The 22,319-nt window shown below is 35.8% G+C and overlaps 2 protein-coding genes across 4 annotated transcripts; one reads left to right on the top strand and one right to left on the bottom strand.

The window, feature by feature from the left end:
• The first annotated feature begins 210 nt into the window (after window positions 1–210).
• LOC18096146 (beta-carotene isomerase D27, chloroplastic) lies at window positions 211–6,809 on the top strand. 3 transcript variants are annotated; one of them, XM_024595984.2, is made up of 7 exons: window positions 217–648; window positions 737–825; window positions 1,449–1,541; window positions 1,975–2,036; window positions 2,264–2,370; window positions 6,104–6,196; window positions 6,449–6,809. In XM_024595984.2, the coding sequence occupies exons 1-7, from the start codon at window positions 384–386 to the stop codon at window positions 6,487–6,489; spliced, it is 750 nt and encodes a 249-aa protein (XP_024451752.2). In that variant the 5' UTR covers window positions 217–383; the 3' UTR covers window positions 6,490–6,809. The 3 variants fall into 3 exon arrangements, with proteins under 3 accessions (XP_052306522.1, XP_024451752.2, XP_052306521.1); XM_052450561.1 differs by having other exon boundaries at window positions 222–648; window positions 737–876; XM_052450562.1 differs by lacking the exons at window positions 6,104–6,196; window positions 6,449–6,809 and adding an exon at window positions 2,839–5,259 and having other exon boundaries at window positions 211–648; window positions 737–876.
• Window positions 6,810–17,337: 10,528 nt separating this feature from the next.
• Window positions 17,338–21,450, bottom strand: LOC7480008 (protein LONGIFOLIA 1). Its single transcript, XM_002302046.4, has 4 exons — window positions 21,107–21,450; window positions 19,567–21,009; window positions 19,268–19,454; window positions 17,338–18,230 (listed from the first exon to the last, which is right to left on the bottom strand). Exons 1-4 carry the CDS (start codon window positions 21,251–21,253, stop codon window positions 17,638–17,640), a joined length of 2,370 nt encoding a protein of 789 aa, XP_002302082.1. The 5' UTR covers window positions 21,254–21,450; the 3' UTR covers window positions 17,338–17,637.
• Between the last annotated feature and the right edge of the window lie 869 nt (window positions 21,451–22,319).

Raw genomic sequence — 22,319 nt, forward strand, 5'->3', positions numbered from 1 at the left:
TGATCTTCGATGTGATACAAGTTGAATGGAAGAGGGTGCGGTGCCTTACGTTGATCACTTGTCCGAAAGGTGGCGATGATAATCAATATTGTACAAATTAATAAACGTCCACTTGTAATTTACTATATATATACATTCAAAACAAAAGGAGCATCTTCTGTCCGAATGGAAGGTGCAATAACCCAATAAGGTTGTAAGATTCCATAAATCATAAACAAAAAAGATTACTCCAATTTTTGTTCCAGTCGTTTTTCTTTAAAATGCTCGACAAGCTCTCTTTGTTGCCTTATGCTCCTCTTCTGCCAAAAACTTCCTCCTAAAACTCAGTGCAGAATTTTTAGGCCTCTTAATTAACCTATCTTTCTTCTTGATCAATCAGAGACATGGATGCAAGATTTCTTTGTCAAACTAGAAGTCCTGTTCCATCCCTGCCGCGACAGAAGCGTGCTTGGAAGCTCAAACATCGCTCTCCTGTTCTTGCCGTTCTAACAAGAACACCAGATAATAATATGACTGGAGAGGAAAAGAAAGCTTCGCATCCTACTGATATGTTAGGAGGACTTACGAAAAATACTACTGTCTATAACGATAGCTGGTTTGCTAAGCTAGCTATAAACTATCTATCGCAGCGATTTCAAGATGCAACAGGTTTAGTTAATTTCTTTTGATTATTCATATGGTCTTTTCTTCATTTCATTTTCGAGGAAAGAAAATCAGATCACGAAAACATGTGCAGGGATGAGAAACAGCAAGAGAGATTATGAGAGCTTGACACAGACAGCTAGAGATACATGGCGGAAATTCAGTCCAACTCAACAACACGAGGTTGTGCTTCAATCTCTTAATAGAGCCATCCCCGCAACGATATCGACCTTGGCAAGTTCGATGCATATTTTTCTTGTTTATATATTACCGATATATAGAACTATTAATCAGGTTTCATGCATACATATATAGAGAGAAATGCATGGGAACTCCTAGGCCTCTCATCTCTATTTCTTTGAGAACAAATGAGTTCAGATTATCAGTTTCGATCCCAGAAATAATGCAAGTTGAGTAGTAAATCTATGTGTGTATGAAATAAAGCATTCTGACTGCATCTTTTAGCAGCTGTTACTGTAAATGCCAACACCATCTGAAACAACATGCCTTAGTGGCAAAACATGCATAATCATCATCATCATCTTCTTCATTCTCTTCCTCCTCTTTATTTATTTTATCAAAAGGAGATAATATTTCCTCTCATTCCTTCCATCCTTGATGCAAAGTTGATTTGGACATGTTTGAGACAGAGGCACATGAATCACTACAAGAAGACCTTTTAGATATTATCGAACCATTAATTATTTTATCTACCAATCTCTGTCACGTGAGGAATAATTCCTAAATTCCTTATAGTATGCTCCGATATTATAATAAATCAGTGTTGTTGTTTTGATTTGTGGCAGGTAAAGATCATGCTACCACAGTGCACGTTTACAAGAGAATATTTTGCTGCCTTCACAACCTTGTTCTTTGTTTGGCTAGTCGGACCCTGCGAGGTAGGGAAATTCCATTTCCATGATTTGTTGTTTTAGATGGGTTTACATGGAAATTACACCAAAAATTAAAATTTTCATTTTTTTTCCTTAAGAAAAAAAAATAGTGGTGGAGCATCCTTTTCTTTTTCTTCCCCCTCTCGCCTCAGTTCCTTTGCCATGGGAAAAAAACATGCCAGTAGCTGAAGAAAGTCATCAAGAGATAATTTGTCACGGCAGCTTGAAAAATCGAGAATTGAGCCAGAAAAAAGAAGAAGTTGCTGATCCAATACTAACGTTGGCCTTCAACCATTAATATTTTTACTCATATTTGTTTTCCCTCATGCTCTGCCCCCCCCTTTTTTTTTTACCTAAATTTGTCTTAATTAATAGCATTCTGTATTAAATTGTGAGTTATACACTAACGAGAGTGATTTTATCAATTTTACAAAACAAGGTGCGGGAATCCGACTTCAATGGAAGAAAAGAAAAGAATGTGGTTCACATAAAAAAGTGCAGGTAAATATTAACTTCTCTGTAATTTCAACCTAGACGAAATTCATAGTCATAAGGCCCCCCTGCTATCTCATATATGTTGACACTTTCTTTCCCAAATCAATCTGCTTTGTTGCTTCAAGGCTCTCCCCTTCTCCATTACCATCATGGCCATCGCAATGGAAATTATCAAATCATCATTGAAGTTTTCATTGCTCTTGGTATTTAGCCATCAAATCTACACCTTGCAGGTTTTTAGAGGAGACAGACTGTATTGGGATGTGTACTAATCTATGCAAGGTTCCAAGTCAAACATTTATCAAGCACTCCTTTGGAATGCCAGTTAACATGGTTCCAAGTAAGTATTCTCCTTCAGCAACTATAAGCATTGCCGGCCAAACAGGCATAGGAACCAAATTTTTGTATGCATGTATCATAAGATACTGCGTTTGAAAATCTTAAGAAGAACAAACACAGAATAATTCATAAAAAATCAATATTCTCAAATTTTATTTTGCACTGCAAAGAACGTATAATGTGTAGAGTTGAAAATAATAGGAGGCTTAAAAAATGTGCCTGCCATCTTGATCATCTTGATCGTTATTTGCTTGATTTTCAAGAAATAGGAGTAGTACCAAACTTTACAAGATAACCACTAGTTAACTTATGATTATCAATACTATCAACTCAATCAACATTAATAAAACCATGAAGGGAGAAACATGAACTAGGAGTGATATGTAAACCATAAGAAGTAGTTACCCATGATGTAGAGGTGTTAGGGGAAGCCAAAGTCGTTGATAGATTTATTGTTTTGGACTGTTAGGAATAAAGAACCATAGGATGGTATCGAGGTGCTGGAATAGTAAAGGAAGGATATGAACTCGAAGTTTGCTAAATAGGGTAGTTGGACAAATCAATAACCAAGTCCAAAACATGAGGTGATGAAGTTGATGCGGCAGAAGATGTTGAACCAAACATCGAACCAGATTGGGCAACAACATCAGAGGAGGTTGAAACTAATGTCACTGAAGGGGTAGAACTTGAAGAATGATCGATAAATAAAGATGCATGTTGTGATATAAGAGCAGGGCTGGAAGACACGATCGAACGGTCAATTGAGAGAGGTATCATAGGTAGTGAGTTGGATTTAGGTATTAGAAAAGTACTTAGAGAAGGCAGGTGTGTAGTGGAGTTTGGTAAATGTAAATTGAAGGCATAGGAAAATTAGCTACCTGGACAAAATTGTCAAATGAAAAAGCATGTCCATGAAATCTTTTATGACGAGAAATGTGAATTCTTTGAGATAACATGTTAAGACAACAATGACCTTAATTAGAGGATCTATAACTTAGAAACACACATGAAGTGGAGCAAAAGTCTAACTTATGAACATTATATGAACATAAAAAGGGATAATAAAGACACCTAAAAGTACATAAAAAATTATAATCCGGAGTAAGGTGTAATATACATTCAAATAGATTTATTTTACAATATAAGAGTAGGCATACAATTAATGAGATACATAGAAGTTTCAAACATATAATTCCAAAACCATAAAGGTGCTTTAAATGAACCAGAAAAGTAAGACCAATTTTGACTGTATGTCGATGATGACATGTAACAATGTCATTTCGTTTATGAGTATATGGACAAATTAATTAGTGGTGAACACTAATGGCCTGAAAAAAAGTATGTAATTTTTTATATTCATAACCCTAGTCTGTTTGGATAGATTTAATTTTGTGAGAAAATTACCTTCTGCCGCATCAACTTATGAACATATAACAATGATTTTTCAATTCGAGAAACATATAGAACCTTAGACAAAATAAAGGTTTTTTTTGGTGTAATTTAGTATGAGCAATATGGTAGATGATAAGTCTCTTATTATCACTAATATGCTATTGATCATTACAAAGATAAGGTTATGAACCTGTCATGTTCGCAATATTAGAAGTGACATGTTAATTCACATATGTGTCTATAAACCAATTAACCAGCATAAATTCCTGTGGAAATATTGCTAAGAGCTAGGTTGACATTATCTTGTAACTAGTGATTGTGGAGTTGGGAACACTGTTGAGCCGACTAACCAAAAGTATAGCTAAGTTGACACCTAACAGATCATGTATTAGACCACTGATTTGATGAAAGGGAACAATTTCCTTGCTGTTAATTATGTTGTTACCAAATCCTATTGTTAGGACCATTATTCCCACGGTAAAAAGTAGTGTCATTATTAAAATTTATATTGTTGTTGCGCCAACCACTATGAAAACGACCTCTATCATGATAAGAATTGTAGCTGTTGTTATGAGAACCAAAGGACTGTCTATGAGAGGAGGAAAACTGACCCTGAGCAATAAAAGCTAAGGGGGGCTGAGCTGGTGTAGGCAGCAACAGGGTAATAACAGAGCTTTCAATGGATTGAAGTAAACTTTTATGAAAAAACTCATGAGTGAGGAGGTAACTGTGGAGGTCAGTGTAGGAAAGATGGTTAGTCTTGGTGGATAAACTAGTCACAAAGTCCTTAAATTCACCATGAAGTTCGCGAAACACATATAAGTTCAAATCCTATAACGAAATAGGCCTTCTAGCCACTGCCAATTCATCAAACAAGGAGTTCTCTTTCTGGCAAATAAAATAGTGACAAAATCATCACCTTGACAGATTTCTTGGAAAGTGCCATGAAATTGTATAATTCTAAAGTTCGCCGGAGAGGCAATAACTTATTCAAAAGTGTGCTAAGAACTGCATGAATTCTGACACTTAATGACAAGGTGCATCACATCCATGAAAAAAAGAGAGAGAGAAGGGCATTTAAAATAAGTTGTTTCTAAAGTAGAAAAGATGGATTGATCTGAAAGGGAGAACCATTGAAAGTGGCAAGTCGAGAAGAGGGACACGAAATGAGCCATCAACAAAGTGAAATACTCTATGACCAATAAGATATGACTTCATCTGCATTTACCAATAAAGATAATTATTAGTGTTTGAGAGCTTCAAAAAAATTATTGTTGAGTGTTTAAGAGAGGCATGAAAGCTGCGAGACGAGAACCAGTGGCAGCAGCGACAAGAGTTGGAAGAAGAGAACCACTAGCTTATTCAACAAACGAAAAGGAAGATAATGTCAATGTAATTACCTTGGGCAAGGAAGGGAGAATCAGATCAAGGATAACAATGGTGGTAGGAGCTGCGTTGTTATGATTTTGTGTTAGATCCACAAGGAAAAAAAGAAAAATGTCAAGATGCAAGGCTCTTGTATCAAGTTAAAAACAATAGAACAATAAGGTTTTTATACCAAGTTAAAAACAATAGAACAATAAGAGGCTTAAACAATGTGTTAGCTATCCTTTTTTATTTATATAAGTAGGGTAGCATACATTAGTAAGATTATAGAGCCCTACACAAGATTAAACCTATACGCCATACATGATAAGTAAAATTACTATAATATACATCATATAATTCAACACTTTCTATAATATGTAGAACATTAAAATAGAAGAGTTTCCAAAAGAACAACGATCATTCCCGATTTTACGCCTATAGCAATTGAAAAGCAACAAAAGAAAAAGGGATATGCTTCCGGGAGTAACAGTACCTGCACTAGAGAACGTGGAGGCCATGCTCATCATGTCAAAGGAGGGCCCCGAGTATAACCACTAAGGGTGCAAAAATGCAACTAGATCCATCCAATCTAAGGTGAAAATTCCATCACACAGGGATGAATACTGCTAATATAAATTGCATTATGCAAATCCAGTCAAAGATACCTGAATTCGTGAACGTTAATTAGAAATATACGATTCCATGATTAGTGCCATCAAGTCGACAATGTTCAATGCAAGACACTAATATTCATCTGTTCCCGAAACAAGCACATTATTCTAAACCTATCCCATGTAGTATCACAACAAGCACCCAAGTTGAACGTTCGTTACATTCCCACGTGCCAATCATTAGCTAGGCACAGAGGCCACCATTGTTAATTATAATTTTGCAATCAACACATGATGACTTAAATGAAGAGCATCTGTCTACTGCAGCTAAGATGCTAACTGTGTGCTATCTGATTTTCGCAGATTTTGATGATATGAGCTGTGAGATGATATATGGCCAGGAACCTCCTGCGATAACTGAAGATCCAGCATTCAAGCAGCCATGTTATAAACTATGTAATGATCCAAACCACCCTCACATAAGCACATGCTCATGCATCCCTAATTAATTCCAAAGTATGTTTTAGCTTATATAACGCCTCTAAGCATCACATCCAATCAGCAGACAGGCCATACGTACGTAGATCAAAAGAGGATTTACGTGTTCTAAATGGACAGTCTACTAGGACATTAATAACATCAAAGTTCAGAATATAAAATGGGAATTTCGTTTCTCACTCACAAAATTCTTGTGTATATGATTTGCAGGCAAAGAAAACCGAAAGCACAGTATGCAATGCTCGAGCTAACATGACGGCGCAAGCTGTGAAGGAAGCAGGAAGGCATTTTACCACAAAAACCTTTTATACTGACAACTAATTGAGAGATATTTCTTTCATACTGTTTATTCAATTCAGAAGTTCATGACCAGTACTTGTCATAAGTCACAATGTTGTAATGATTTTTTACTTATTTAACAGACCACTTAAGGAATAAGAAAGAACTTGTTCAGCACTGGTAAAAAATAGGCAATATTGTTGAGTTGCATAGAGATTAGTGTGTGTGCCTCTTTATTCTTATCCCTTTTTAATGGTGTATCTACTGCAGTTTTCCTCCGTTTCTTCAAGAATTTTCATGTAGTCATGTTAGCCTATAACTAGGGTATTTCAGATTTCACAGTGCTATGGTAGTAAATAAAAAATAAAAAAATATGACGATCGACCATTCATTTTGCTAAGCTAATGTGTAAGTTACCTTAATGAAAAAGTCGAACAAATTTGTTCAAGTGCTGCTTTTTTTTGGCCAGTTTATGATAGATGTCAAAGGGACGATGTACTCAAGCCCAGGATGCTTTTTAGCAGGAATTGACATGTCATGATTCCAAGATCATTCCATAGCCTTTTGGTTTCTGAAGAGAAGGTCAGTAAGGAATGCCAGAGCCATAGCTCTAACAAGTAATTGAAATGTTGTGATGTCAATGTGGAAGGAACATCTGTGGATTTTGGATGAAACTCACTAATAACGGTCACACATATTCGAGACAAGAAATATTTGAAAATTTGAAGAGATAGTAGCATATCATGATTACTTCAAACATGGGTTTTATGATAAATGCTTGCGTCATTCGCTAAACATGAAAGGTCATTCAAAATCCAAAAGTTATTACCATCAACTCTCCTTGTCCCCTTTCATTGAGATGAAATCATCACAATGACCACCATTTAATTAATGAAGCCAAACAATGGTCACAGTTTAGACTAGAAAGATCCTTGGACAGAATGATAAAATGTGAAAACATTGTTCCTTTCCTCGAAGTAAATACTATTTATCGAGTAGGGAACTAGTGCGACGCTGCTGAAAATCGCGGTATTTGGTGAGGCTTGACTAGGGTGATGCACCTCTACTTTCTTAAATTTGCTCGTAGCGAAGGCAATTAGCCATTTTATTACGAGAAGTGCTTTGATTGAGGATTTATTGTAGGGCTTAGAATCAGCAGGGTGGACCAAGATTGTCTCCCACCTTTTATATGCTGTCTAATGTCCAAACTAGGATTTTTCTGCTGTATTTTCTGTCTTGTTGAGAGAGTGACTGACTAATGCAACCCATTATACAAAAAAAAATCAGCTGAAAGTGAAACCCTTCATGATAATCTCTTTTCAAGTGTTCAAATGTGAAACTCGGTGGAGTTACAAGGCATACGGGGGGCAGCCTAAAAGAGGTATCATTTCATTCTACAAAGGCTATGTTTGGATCTCAATCATAGGTGTTAAAAACCATCTTGATTTTTTATATTTTTACGAATAAATATAAATAATGAGATTTAAACTTGTGATTACTTGATAATTAATATTTTAATACCATATTAAAAAATCATCTCAACTCAATAATTTAAGTTATTTTAATATATGATTTATATTATTTTTTAACAATAAACGCAATGGATACTCATTAACAAGGATGGAGGAGGACGAATACCTTGATGATGTTGACAGTAATAGAACTTCATCGTCATGCTTATTCTTGTCGAAACTTCACAAACATAGTGATGTTGTTCGGGTCTGCGATAAACAATGTTGAGGGACTGTGTGGAGGAGAGGAGGATTTGGAGCATAATTGGATTGAGCAATGTTAATGGATGCGGTTGCAGCAATGCCATGCAATGCATGGATTAGGGCTCTGGCTTCTTCTAATTCTGCCAATTTATTCTTAAGTACTATGTGGTGGATATGACGTCACAAGAATATTACGAGTTTTGGCGACTTTTATGGAGGTGATGATGGCTTATCAGGAACATTCACAATATGGCTGTTGATTGCATTTCGGCGTGGAAGAGTACCGAGGCTAGCACCTCATATCCTTTAGAGTGCTCTTGGCAGCGTCCTGCAGAGGACTTTGATAAGTTAGACGTGGATGGAATTAGTTCTCTAGGTGATCCAGGGAGAGCTGGATTTGGTGGTCTTATTCGTACTTCAGCAGGTTCATTTGTTGTGGGGTTAATTTACTAGATTTGTAGGCACTGAAGGTAATCTTTCGCCTGAATTATACTAGATTTGTAGGCACTGAAGGTAATCTTTCGCCTGAATTATTGGCCTTGAAGTATGGTCTTTTGTTAATTAGCTTGGGAGAGGCTATGGATTTTGTGCAACTCTTACTCTAAAATGCTATTCCTCTGGTTTCTGACGGCAGCAGGAGGAGTTTTATAAGTTTAGAGCTCTTGCAGTGAAGATATTTGCTAGCCTGGGAGGTGAAACTTCATCATACCTGTAAAAAAGCCAATGCAAGGGAGGATTTTATGGTTAAATATACAGCTAAGCTAAGGATGTTTCAAGATTGAAAATTTAGGAATTCTTTCACTTAGGAATGAGCCTGTTGTTGCTAACATGCTCAATAGGAAGCTTCTTTTCTAGATCTTAGTTCTGTTTTTAAATTTTGTTGTACCAAAAGAAATAATAGACTTGATTGAGGTTTGAATTTGCAGCTTTTTTTACTTGTAAAAAAACTATATATTATCTGTTTAATTGCTATTCTTAGCTTCCACCATCCTCAGAAAAGTTTAGTATCGTCTCCGTATATATCTTGTAAACCTAAACAAGGCTGCCAACAACAACAATAATAATAAAAAAACACTAAAAAACCCATTAAATTGAAGCAAAGCACATAAGTTTCACGTTTTTTCAGCAATATTTACGGGACATTGGTGGAGCAGGATTCCCACCTTCAGCACTCAACCCCCCAGAAAAATGTCCTTGTTGGTGAATTCCACAGAGCGTTGTACAGCATAATTGCACTCAATATTTTGTTTAATTGATTACATCTGTATCAACTAAGTATGATTGATTGATTGATTGATTGATTTCTCTTTTCTTATGGAGAGCCTTTTCATGCCAGGAAACAACAACAATAATAAAAATAAAAATCATTGAAGAACAATTACATGCGGCATCATAAAAATGTTCAAGATTATATCATAGGTTAAAATGGCTTAACTTTCCATAATTTTGCTCTTTAACACCTTCTAATAAAACAATAAACCCCGGTTTCTGTAAATAAAGCTAAACGCTGCGTTGCTTCACAAAAAGAATTACTGTATAAATAAATAAAAAACGATGATCAGCCAAAAAAGTAGAGGTACCATGCAGTGCAGAATGATGACAGAGAGCTCAAAAAAATGTGTATAACGTTGGTTGGGGAGAAAATGCCATGGCTCTCTTTAAGATAGAGCTTAAATGTGGGCTTGAGTTGGGCCCATCATAACATTACGGCAAGTTGAAGTGTGGGCTTCATACAGACTTGGTTCTGGGGTGTGGGGTGTGGGCCGGGCCTGTTGGCTGATGGGTAGATGTCATGGAGCAAGTACAGAAATTACAAGGTCCAATACTCCGTTTGAAAAGTTGAGTTTGTATTCTTCAAGAACTCTGAATTCTTCATTATAAATAATTATGCGAAAGAATATTTCTAAAAAAAGAAGAAGAAGAAGAAGGCATGGGTGAGTTAAAAACCATCTCCAATTCCAAGTGGCAAAAACATGACTTACTGTGAGTCTTGACACGACGGAGGGGAAGATAAAAGCTGAAGAAAAGGATTGTCAGAGTGGAAAGAGTTTTTGATAGCCACTAATCAAGACATCATGCTCATTTATTACGGTAATAATTTTTTTCACTGCTGTGAATCCTTAGCTTTAAGAATGTTTAATTAGTTGTACGTGTTTATTTTTAAAAATATATATTTTTTAAAAATGTATTAAAATAATATTTTTTATTTTTAAAAATTATTTTTAATATTAACATATTAAAATGATATAAAAAAATATATATTAATTTAAAAAACAAAAAAAAATTTAATTTTTTAAAAATACTTTTAAAATATAAAAATAAACAGGATATAAGTTCAATTCTTGAAAAATTACAAGCAGTAAAAGAAAAAATAAACAATAAAAAGCCTAGATCAACCTCGTGGGTTTATTCAAGACCTAATAGATTTAGAACTTGAATCTTTAAAAAAGAAAAGAATTAATCAAAGTTGTAGGTAAAAACCAGGATTGACCCATGATCTAATTAACTAAAATAAAATTATTGAGGTTTTTTTAAAAAAATTAAAATAATATTGTTTTCGTTAAACCTTCTTACCTATAACTTAGACGAAATTATAGTTAGAATTGATTGAAAAAAATATTTAAAAATTGAATTAATTGATATGAGAAGAGGTCCTAGTCCTTTTCTCGAAAAATAAATTTATCTATATGTAATTTTTTCACAAGAAAAAAGACTCCTACTAGTTCGACCTAACAAAAGATGACACTCATCCACCATTCCATCAGAGAGAAGCTTCAATTGCCCTTCATTACCATCTCGGGTGCCAGGACCATTGTTTGACTCTTGGCTAATTTCCTCATCCAGCACACAAAAGCATCCATTTATATTTGAACGTGACGTCTATATCCTGATCATCCAGGGCACTCTTGATCAACTCCTGCCTCGTAACAGATGTCGTAATGTACCGCCCAGAAAGACAGTGAAAGCCCATGGCAGTGAGATGTGTCTCATGCCACCACCACCATTTAACTCTCGCAACATGTAAATGGACAGCCTAGTACTCTACAAGGATGAGAAGGACCTCATATTACCCTGTTTAGAAGTGAAAGAGAAAATTGCTCTGGCCAAAAAGCAAAGAGGGACCAGCCAACTGGAAGAAATGGGCCACAAAACCTATAATGGAAAAGTGAAATGAAATAAGGAATCAAGGCTCCTGCTGTGCGCTGAGGTAGCTATCATTTTATAACCCCACTGCATTTGTATCTTTGCTTTCGTTGTCCTGTGCACACATCACACATTGACAGCTTAGCCAAAGAAATAAAAGGGAAGAACAATGTGATAAAAAGCAAAAATATACGAAGCCCAAGTGGGGCTATGAGGATGGGAACCATTCTGATATACAAAGTACTTCGACCATGCGATACACATAATGATTCATCGAGATAGAGCAGCGCCCATGACAATGTCCTGCCAAAACATTTTGCATCAAATTAATGGGTAGTGGGTGTGATGACGGGCATGAAAAAGGGACCAGCCACAACCCCTTTCATTTAACCACAGCTTCAAACTAAGCGACAGAACGAGTCCTACAGGAGGACTGAAGTGGCCCATGAGTTTCTTTCTTCCTTTCTTTGCCATCATCATCATTTTTTTTTTTCAACGAAAAGTTTGTTAGATTGCTGCTAACACAGAGCGCACAGGACCCATGAATGTCTCAGAGCCTAGCGACCAAATAATTACTGGAAAGAGGTGACGAGAACATGTTTTTCAGAACCTTCGATAAACTTAAAGATAGCAGCACATGGTATGCTTACTTTAGCTGCAATGTTGTAATACGGGAAACGGGAGTGCTAAGCTTAAAGAAAAAACCCTAGGTACCTTTAATTTGGTTAATGCATTGGCCATTAAGCAACTTTCTACGGGTACTTTCAGAAGACAAATTTTAAATTCCATCAGTCTCTGGTACTATTAATCAGGGGCTCAAGGGTCCCAAGCCTTTAACCTCTCCTAGTTGAGTTCTTGTAATATCTGCAACACGAAAGGATTGTTAGTGGGTCCTATTTTACTTGTTGGCATATCATAATATTCTCCCCGTTTTCCCCTACAAGCCATAAAGGGGCTCCCTGCACAAGATGATCTATTATAGATGAACTGGCTGAAAATAGACACATATCAAATCAAACATTTATAAGCGCCAACCGAATCCATTAAGATTACAGACACACAAACAATAGCCTTGCAGACACGCAAACAATAGCAGCATTTAAATATCTTGTAGCTGTAGTCAGCAGCATGTGCAGAAACAGGAAGTTATCGCAGCTCCGAGCAAAAGATATCTAAGATATCAGGATTTAGGATATAGAGAATATGATTATTTTTTAATGTAATATTTATTTAGAAATATATTAAAATAATATTTTTTTAAAAAAAATTATTTTTAATATCAACATATCAAAATGATCTAAAAATATAAAAAATATATCAATTTGAAATAAAAAAAATTTAATTTTTTTTAAAAACTCTTTTAATACACAAAAATAAACAGAATTTTAGTAAATTTATCTTTCAAACTAAATCCACACATTTTCCAGTTTCACTTAAAATTGATGTTTAACAAAACTCACATTGGTTTTGCTATAATAAAAATATAGCAGCTGACGTTTTTTCTTTATTATCTTTTTATGTTTTTTATTCTAAATTTGAATGTTTAAGGTGATTATATATAGACTTTTATCCTTACGTAACTAAGATGAAAATAGTCATTCAGTTAATTTCTAGTAATGATAAAACTTTAATAGATAATAATTTTAATATTGTAGAGTTTTAATAATATAAAAACTCTTATAAACTCTAAATTTTATGAATTTAAATCCTAGTTGATATTGAACTTTAATATTTTCTTTCAATAGTAATTATCATCATTCTTTCATCTTTTCCTTCTCTTCATAACATCTTGCCTCAATAATGTTGATATGGTTCATCATTCTTTCATCATTTTCTTCTTTTCATGACATCCTGCCTCAATAATGTTGATATGGTTCATATTTTATCATTACCAAATATTGATTTCTTTGGCATTGACAAAGCTAGTTTCATTATTGTGCTTAACATCAAGTGCATTCTTTCAAACCATATTTGTGTTTCCAAACCTTCAATTGGATTCGTAGCTTTTCCAAATGAAATTGACTTTTGAGGTTGCATGTCTTTAATTTCTTGTAACTTACCTCTAATGTTATCAACTGAATCTTTTAATTTGTCTCTTTAGAACCATAAAAATCTGAAATCTTTCTCTTGAAGCTTCTACCCTTAACATTATTAGCCATTAATTTTTTTTTCTCTGGACAAGAACACTTCTTTTGCACAAAAACTTCTTCCTTATTAAGACATGGAGCATTTGATCCATAAAGTAGAGGAAAGTCTTTAACCGCTAAAACTCTTTTTCTAGAAGCGTAACTCTTCTAAACAAAACTTTTAACCAGAACAACAACATCCATCTTTGTAGATGACTATTCTAGCTCTGCATCTAACTTTTGTTCTTGTATATTGTTTGAACAATTATCTAAAGACATTGGAGATTCAAAATTATCCTCATCATCAGGATCAGCCTCATTGATACTTTCTTCTATTTAACCTGGTGAGACATTTTCATTATATATAGATATTTTTATGACAACTGACTAATTCATGCTTATCAAAATCATCAAAATCAATAAGCTCTTTTTCATCTACTTCAATGTCCTTTTCTTTGTATGGAAACAAAATACTTTTTGAGTTTTGAACTTGTAGTTGGATCTTCTCTTTCCAAGGATCAATAAAAGAAAAATTTAGTTATTGATCTAGCTTCTCGTTGTGATCAAGATCATAGTCACAATCTTAGTCATAATCACAATCCTGGTATACTTTAACATCATATGGACCAAACAAGATATAATAGCTCGTTAATATTAATTATGCTACAGACACCAAAGTTTCCTTCATATCTGGAACACGATTAACTTCTAGAAGATAAACCTTATCAAAGTTATAATGAGATGTGGTTGTTGTCTTACCATTATGGATTATTAATAATCTTGAGTTGTCAATTGTTATAACCACACGACTTTCTTTATACTTTATCAGATATTGTAGCCTTTACTTATCATTATTCATGTGATTAGAACACTCGGGATAAAAAATTCAATTACTCTCATAATTGATTTAATCTTTAATTGTCATTGTCAATGCTAGTTCTTCCTCTTCTTTCGAAAATGATGCATCAACATTCCATTCATCTTCAACTTGCTTTTCATAACTTGAAATAGCAGCATTGTTTTCTGTTGATTTCTTAAACCAATAAGCTTTCTTCATGTGACCACTTTTTCATAATTATAACATTAGCCTTCAAATCTTTTGTTAAGCTCCTCCTTGATGAAAGCTTCCCTTACTTTAATAATTCTTCTTCTTATTAACATCCTTATTAGATTCATCATCAGTGCGCAAATTTTGGTTTCTATCTTTGCGAGTACACCACCGCTTACTCCTGCCATTGTTAGTGTAGAGTGCTTCCTTATCACCCTTCAATGAGATTCTTGCTATTATGGCTAAAATTTCAAACTCAATGGTTAAGCATGTAATCCTTGCACTGCAGCAACGTAACTTTGATATTAGATTTTTAAACAATGGATGATTATTTTTTTCATCCTTATTTCACCGATAGTTTGATTCAGGTTTTAATTTGGAAATCTTACAACATGTTGATTTTACCTTATTAAAGTACTGAGTAATCATCATGTCTAGTTGTGTCTGGCGTCATTCTTCTCTGAGAAGATACAAGCAAGGGTGTCTCATGCTTCTTTTGGCGTTGAAGCATCCCAAATGTGTTCCAACATATCATCTTCAATCATGGTTTTCAAGATAAACATTGCTTTACTGGCTTTAATCTTCTACTTGTGTAGACCTCTATTCATATCTTCGGTTGGTTGTGTGTGTCCTCATTGTCGTTGTCTACTTCTTACAAATCTTGGCCTTGCTTGACCATGTAGTGTAATTCTGATTGTTAAGATTCTTGATCCCTTCAACAATTTGAACATCTCTCATCATTGCTGCAAGCTGTGAAAGAATTCTTCTTTAACTGTGACTTGAAGCTGTGTTACTGCTGGCATGAACATGCTGAGCTGCAACTGGATTGTTTGAAATATGTTGTTGTCGTGATCTGTTTTCTTGCTGCTGTTGGAGAGTGGTTTGCTAATACAAGGCTGCTATCGTGTTTGTTGATCTGCTGTTGTGATGGAAGCCAACTGTTATGTGAAAGATCTGGTACTTCAGGTGTTGGCTGCTGGTGGGAGGACTGTTACAAGCTGCTGCCTGCGTTGGAGAGGCCTGATTGCTACAGGTTGTTACTGTTGGTCTTCTTCTTCCAAGAAACAAACTGTTATTATATTTGTTTTCTTCATCACGTAAACTACAGCTATGTCTTTTGTCGTCAAATACATTGGTACTTTGCATGTCCTCTCCTTTTTCCTGCTGCTGTGTTTGTTTTGGGGAGATCTGCCAAAGACAATGCTGCGCATGCCTTTTCTTCTTCCTAACCTATTGGCCCTCCCTCCCTTTCAAACTATAGAACATGATACCGATTGTTGAACAAAACTCACATTGATTTTGCTAAGCAGCTAACACTTTTTTTTATCCTTATCTAATTAAAGTTTATCTTTATCTATATAACATATAACATGAAAACTAATTTAATATTGTAGATTTCTAACAATATAACAATATTAGAACTCTTCCTTAAATCCTATGAAACTAAGACCCTCTTTGTTTGCTGGAAAGTAGTTTTTTTAATAAAAGTGAATTCCGGAAAAGTGAATTATTTTTCGATATTTGGTAGTGTAATGAAAAATAAATTAGAAAACATTTCCAGTGTTTGGTTATGTCTGGAAAATAACTTATTAATGTTTTATTTTTTTCAAATTTATTAAAATAATGAGGAACAAATCTTACAAATTAAAAAGTTGAATGAGAATGAAATTGAAAAAAATATATAATTTCATAAATTATGTCAAATAAAATAAATAATAATCAAAAAAATAATAGAGATCAAATCTAAAAAATAAAAAAATAAAAAGATGAAGAAATTAAAATAATAATAATTAACATTTCATAAATTGTTTCAAATAAAATAAGTAACAATCAAAAGAATGAGAACCAAATTTAATAGATAAATTTCAATTAAAAAATGATAAGGAAAAAATAAATAACAATTATAAAAATGAGGACCAAGGTTAATATAAAAATTAAATTTTAAAGGATTGAAAAACAAATATTCAAAACAAAATATATATAACAATTAAAAGTTTGAGGATCAAATTTGATATAATCAATAAATAATATGACTTTTCTAAAATTTTTACATCTTTTAAAAAGTGTTTTCCGCCTAGAATAAAAAGAAAATATTTTTTTAAAAACCAAATCAAATTTTTCTTTAACTGAAAAGTATTTTTCTTTGACCAGAAAATATTTTTTGTTTATCAACTTTTCAAATAACAAATAAATTTAAAAAAATTTAAAAAATAACTTTTTTAAAATCACTTTTCAAACAACAAACGAAATCTAAATCTATAGTAGGCAAGTACTCATGTATTACCCTTGACAGTAGATCATACCTCAGTCGTTCATCAAATAATTTTTTTTCCTATATGGCTACTTGCTGATATCACTGAGACTTCAGGGGCAGAACCCTACCTGCTGCATCTTGCATTTAAAAGAAGAAGGTACGAATAAAGCGTGATGCAGGTGAAAGTTACTCCTGTAATTTTAGCAGGAATTACCTGTTATAGAACGAATTGTCATTTTTCCCTCTCCTATGGTAAATCCATTTCCAAGCCAACCAGTACTTATTTTTCCAAGAGATTCTCTTTACATCATGATCCAAAGAAGGGACTATCTAACAGTCAAAACACATGCAAGTCTCTCTTGAAAACTTGAGCTCACGGTGGTGGTGGACATGATAAGTTTGATGACCACCAACACCCTAGCTCTACTCTCTAGCTTGAAGAGTCACGGAGATTTAACACTTTCGACCATAATTTTCAGAGTAGCAGATGCAATGAGGTTCATTGCTTGTTAGTGGACTAAACTCTCTTTCAGTGGTAAAATAATTGAGCTTTCCATGCACTTTATAACTTCCCAATATTTTAAAAGATCAAACCTCATGTGTGCTTGAAAGCTTACACATACACCTAGTTTAACGTTTTCATTCGTGGTTCCCTCCCCTCTTTACAGACTAAATGCAAAAGCGAACGTTAGATATGCTGGTTTTCTGGTGAATTAAACTAAACATTCCCCACCACATTGTTAAATCCTCCCTTGCCAAAAACAAAAACAAAAAAAAAAACGAAAAAAGAACGAAAAAGACGATGGCCGCTTTATTTTTTTCTTCGTTCATTTTCAGAATACCAATTTCCTTCGAGGCAAGGGGTCTCCTTGATTGCATTTTCCCTTCCGGCCAAAAGCAGCGAGATCTCGGATGGTTTCGCCAATTAAATCCTTGAATACCAGTCTCTCAATATCTAAAACAGCTTCAGACATCTCAATTGGGCAATCTCCCCATCCATTAATGGTATCACCTGCCAGGTCCTTTCTAAGCACTCCACATATCACTTCAAACAAGTCATCTGATGCGTCCCTCTCCCGAATTCTTTGAAATTCTGACCAGATTTGTTGCAATGAAATTGGTCCACTCTCAGGATTCGTCAAACTAATAGCCTTCCAAGGAGGCAAATGTCTCCTGCTATTCAGAATTTCCGTGATTGTGTCAAAAACAAGCTTTCTTTGGAGTGTTGACACTTTGGAAGTGTCCTTCCCTTTAAGATATTGCTGCTTCTCTAGCAGCAGGAATATATCGGAGTCCTCAGGCAAATAATTCGAAGCTCGGAGGATATCAGAAATGTACATAAGGTCAGAGTCATCGGAATTTGACTCAGCAGTTGAGATTGTTGTGCTCCAAATATCATCCTCTACCTCTACTTCTTCTAATTGATCTGACCAAAAAATACATAAATAAAAAAAAATCATAAGCCATGAACGTCCAAAGTTATGATAAATTGGCAAGACAACAACATTATTCATAGGCAGCGCTGTGTCAATTAAAATGTTCCTTTACTTGTAAGTTTTAACACGAAGGAAACACTGTCTACGTCAGTACAGACCATGACAGTAACAAAGGCTTAATAGAACCGACAGAGAAAGCAAACGATCATAGAAATAAAGATATGCCAGCTCCAAGAAGCCAGCTCAGCTCCAAGAAGCCAAGGCAGTAACATTGTGGGCATTATTAAAAGTAAGCAAGACAGGCATCAAGCATTCTAATTTGTTATGGAAGCCTTCAATGCACACCTATCTGTCAGCTCAGGGAAGCGTATTCTTTTCTAAGCGGATAAATTATAGAAGAAAGAAGAGTACGGAGATCCAGGGTTTTTCTCTCTTTTATAAAGTAATTTCGCAGCAGTGCCTGTTTTGAGGCTCAATTTAAAGCTCCTTACTCATCCCAGTTACTCTGTATTTACTATTTAACGGTCATAAATAAGGACTACACAAGATACGCAGTCGTTTTCACAAATCCGATGATCATCATCACTCTATAAGCACTACCATCTCTCCACGTGACTGTACAACCGGAGCTCCTCTGCCTTTTTTACTTGAACCACCATCGCCTGCCTTTAGGGTGCTGAAGCTAGTAGCATAGTTTACCATGTTACTGAGTTGTAGCTAAGCAGCGACCAATTAAGCCAGCCCCCATGATCTATTTTTATGGTTCGATACCCCATATTTTAGGCACATTATTAGCCACTGACACGGTAAGTTGTTGATGTATTTTACTTGACTGCCATGGAAGGGGAGGACCACTACGCTAACTACAAGTACGTCTAGATATCTACTGGACTCAAATTTCAGGCCTAAATTAGAGAATCAGAAACTACGTCATAAATCTGTAAAAATCTAAGCTTTCAGAGAATCCTCTGGAATTCTCGAACCGAGCACATATTAAAACAGAGTGGCAGAAACAGGGAACTCTTACCTTTGAAATCAACGGTCCGTTTCATTACAGGTGAAGGAGAAGATTCCTCCTTGTAAAAGGACGAGTCGAGCACTGATACCGGACTAGGTTGCAACTCGCTGGCAGTTATCTCCGCTATGCTGTGGAGCAGCTTATCGCACCTCTCTAATAGATTTCTCCCTTCGTTATAATCCTCTAATTTCGACCTCTGCAGTCCCAAAATATTAATGTAATTAAATTTAACACCAACTAACCAACAGATTACTTACAATGAGACTAAATAAATCCCTTAATTAATAAAATAAATACTGAAAATTCACCTCCATATCAGCGTGAGAAGAGGTGCTGACACTACTCTCGGAAAAAGCGGACAAGTCATCGTCTGCAAGGACAAATGATTTGTCATCCTTGTGATAAATCTCAACCGTTGGTTTTCTTCTAAGTGCCCGAGTTGTCGTCTGATCTAACCCAGTTTTTCTCGAAATGATTTTAGGAGATTGAACCGGAGACACTCTTCTTTGCTCGACTGAATCATTGCTAACTCTCTTCTGCGTTTCAACACTCAAAGGTCTCCTTCTACTGCTACTCTCGTTTCCCATTGGCGAACTCAAATTCCTACCTCTGACTTGCCCCCTTGCATTCTTTTCAATCTCTGGACGCTCGCGCCTGGGGCTCATTGCCGGCAATGTCTCAGCATAGTTTGGATCTCGACGAACACCAGATCTTGGTCTAAAACTTGAAAGAGGCGAGTCGTTGATGATTCTTCCAGCTGGCATGTTCATTGAAGCTAGTGATTTTGCTGGCTTCATTAGGACGATCGGAGATTCTTCGTAAACGAAGTTTCTTTGATTAATTTGATTTGCTGGCTTGTTGGAATGTAGAAGGCCTTTGAGTTGCAGAGCTTCAAGGATATGCTTGAGGGTTTCGAGATCTTTCGATGGCTCATCGATTCCTCTCATTCTCAGCCTCTTCTCAATCTCACCATATATAGAAACTGTCTGTTTTGGCTCGGGAAAGAAATCAGCTGAATCAAAGAAGCTCTTCCTCTGTCCAATCCCTCTGTGTTGAGCTCTAGCTGGTTCAGCTCTCGCATTCCGCACCACATTGTACGCTTTTGGATCTACTGTTCTGCCATTTAGTTTCTGATCTTTAGCTCCTTTGCTTGAAACATTGCTTTGTTTGTTTTGCTGCTGTGTTTGCTTTAACTGAAAATTGACTCCATCAATGAATCGATACTGAAACAGCTCTCTGGAGGCTCTAGACTCCGAAGCAGATCTTCTCAGTTCAGGTTTCTTCACCTGTTCAGGATCCGCGTCGTGCAATGGCTCAAGCCCCATGAGCCTCGCAATTACACTTGGTGATCGGCGTTGCTTGTCATTGTAGTCTGCTTGCTCTACGTTGTTTTCGCAACCATTGACTGACAAAATTGCAGCATTGGTACGGATCTCTCTCGGTTTAAGGCTTCCTTTCGCATCAAAAGTTGCTCTGCTATCGAGAGACAGTCTTGGAGCTTCTTTGCAGGATCTCCAGGATGATTTCGGGCCGTCTTTCAATTCAAATACAGGAGGAGTAAGATGCGATTTTGATTGAATCTCAACCGGTATTGGAGACTCCGGTGCTGCCGGCGGCCGGATCTCCGTTACCGGAGATTGCTTAAACCTGTCTGGAGAAGGCATTGATCTTGTTTGCTGCGATTTCTCCAATTCTCTTGATATCGCTGGTGATCCCATTGACTTCTCTGACTTCGGAGTAGAATCAACACCCTGAAAGTTCCCACAAATAATGACACACTAACGTTAAAAAAAAAGACATAAACAGAGCAAAGAACACATACTGGTCAGAGAGTAGACTATAACTGACCATAGATGAAGGGAGACGTCTGGTGGCATAGAGGCGCTTTCCAGTGATAATCTGGTGACGATCAAAGATCTGTAGGAAGCCTGCCATGCAACCCATTTGCTTCTCTATGTGCTTCTCCATGTTCTGCTCTTGCACTATTCCCATCATTTTGTTTTTCCTATCTTTGTATACAACTTCTAGATTCCCCGTCAACACGCTCGCTCTCAATAAGGAAAGTCTTTGTTTCTTTCTCTTCGGAAAACACTTCACTCTCCAGACTTCATTTCTCACTCACTCAATCCCTTTCTCTCCATTTCCTGCGTGTCTTTCTCTCTGTGACTGCGCCTACATCAGCGTCTCCCGCTTTTCTGGTCTTTTAAAGGGTGGGCAAAGTTAAAGGGAGGGGAGGGGGGGTCAGGCGAAATGACTAGTTTTACCCTTTATTTACTACAAAATCCTAATGAGTCTTTACTCTTTAGCAGTTTGGGCCTAATCAGGAAATGCCACTTGGTTTCTCCAAGAAGGGCAGGGCTTGAAATAAGTGTTGCCATTTGTAACGCACACATTGAGCTGACCACCTTCCGTGGGCTCTACGTGTCAGATGCCCCATTTTCCTGAGCTTCGTGGGTTTGAAAGACGACTTAGATTGACGCCCCTTTTCCCTAAACTACCCCCGATTAGCTTGCCCGTGCTTGAACGAAAGTTTTTCGAAAATTACCGTGGTTTAAAAAAAAATTAATTATTATATGTATGTATGATGTTAGATAAATAACAATTATTATAAAAAGAGTTTAAGATGTAGCATGAAATCGGAAATTACTGTGCTAGGTCGACGCTTGTTTAGTGATCTGTCGGTCTGTATCAATTTTGGGAACGTTTGACCAATCACCGATGGGGTGCACGTGTATTGTAACCACGCCAAGAGAAGTGTACTGGTAATATTAACGCGAATCACGAGAGAGTAGAGAGTAGATAAATAAGGGGGTTTTACTTACCAAGGTGGATTGGACTTCGGGTAGTGAAACTTCATGTTGAAAGAAATAGCTGTAACAGGTTAATTTACGTTAACCCATGTAAATTTTAATTGATATTGTTTTGATTTAAAAAAATAATTAATTGAATTTTTATTGGGTTATAAGTCCACTATTCTGTTTAGCATCAAATATTTTACAGATAATCCCACTAAACAATTCACATGTAAAATATATTTTAATATTTGGCTTGAAAAATATTT

Source organism: Populus trichocarpa, chromosome 2 (assembly GCF_000002775.5).
Source record: "Populus trichocarpa isolate Nisqually-1 chromosome 2, P.trichocarpa_v4.1, whole genome shotgun sequence".
Taxonomy (NCBI): domain Eukaryota; kingdom Viridiplantae; phylum Streptophyta; class Magnoliopsida; order Malpighiales; family Salicaceae; genus Populus; species Populus trichocarpa.

What these genes read in the sequence shown, in the direction of transcription:
- LOC18096146 (XM_052450561.1), top strand. Translation starts at nt 384, where the DNA reads ATGGATGCAAGATTTCTTTGTCAAACTAGAAGTCCTGTTCCATCCCTG. An exon ending in GGCTAGTCGGACCCTGCGAG is followed by an intron (nt 1,542 to 1,974) that starts GTAGGGAAATTC and finishes TTACAAAACAAG; the next exon opens with GTGCGGGAATCCGACTTCAA. An exon ending in GCAGCCATGTTATAAACTAT is followed by an intron (nt 6,197 to 6,448) that starts GTAATGATCCAA and finishes TATGATTTGCAG; the next exon opens with GCAAAGAAAACCGAAAGCAC.
- LOC7480008 (XM_002302046.4), bottom strand. Translation starts at nt 21,253, where the DNA reads ATGATGGGAATAGTGCAAGAGCAGAACATGGAGAAGCACATAGAGAAG. An exon ending in GACGTCTCCCTTCATCTATG is followed by an intron (nt 21,010 to 21,106) that starts GTCAGTTATAGT and finishes GGGAACTTTCAG; the next exon opens with GGTGTTGATTCTACTCCGAA. An exon ending in CTTCTCACGCTGATATGGAG is followed by an intron (nt 19,455 to 19,566) that starts GTGAATTTTCAG and finishes TTGGGACTGCAG; the next exon opens with AGGTCGAAATTAGAGGATTA.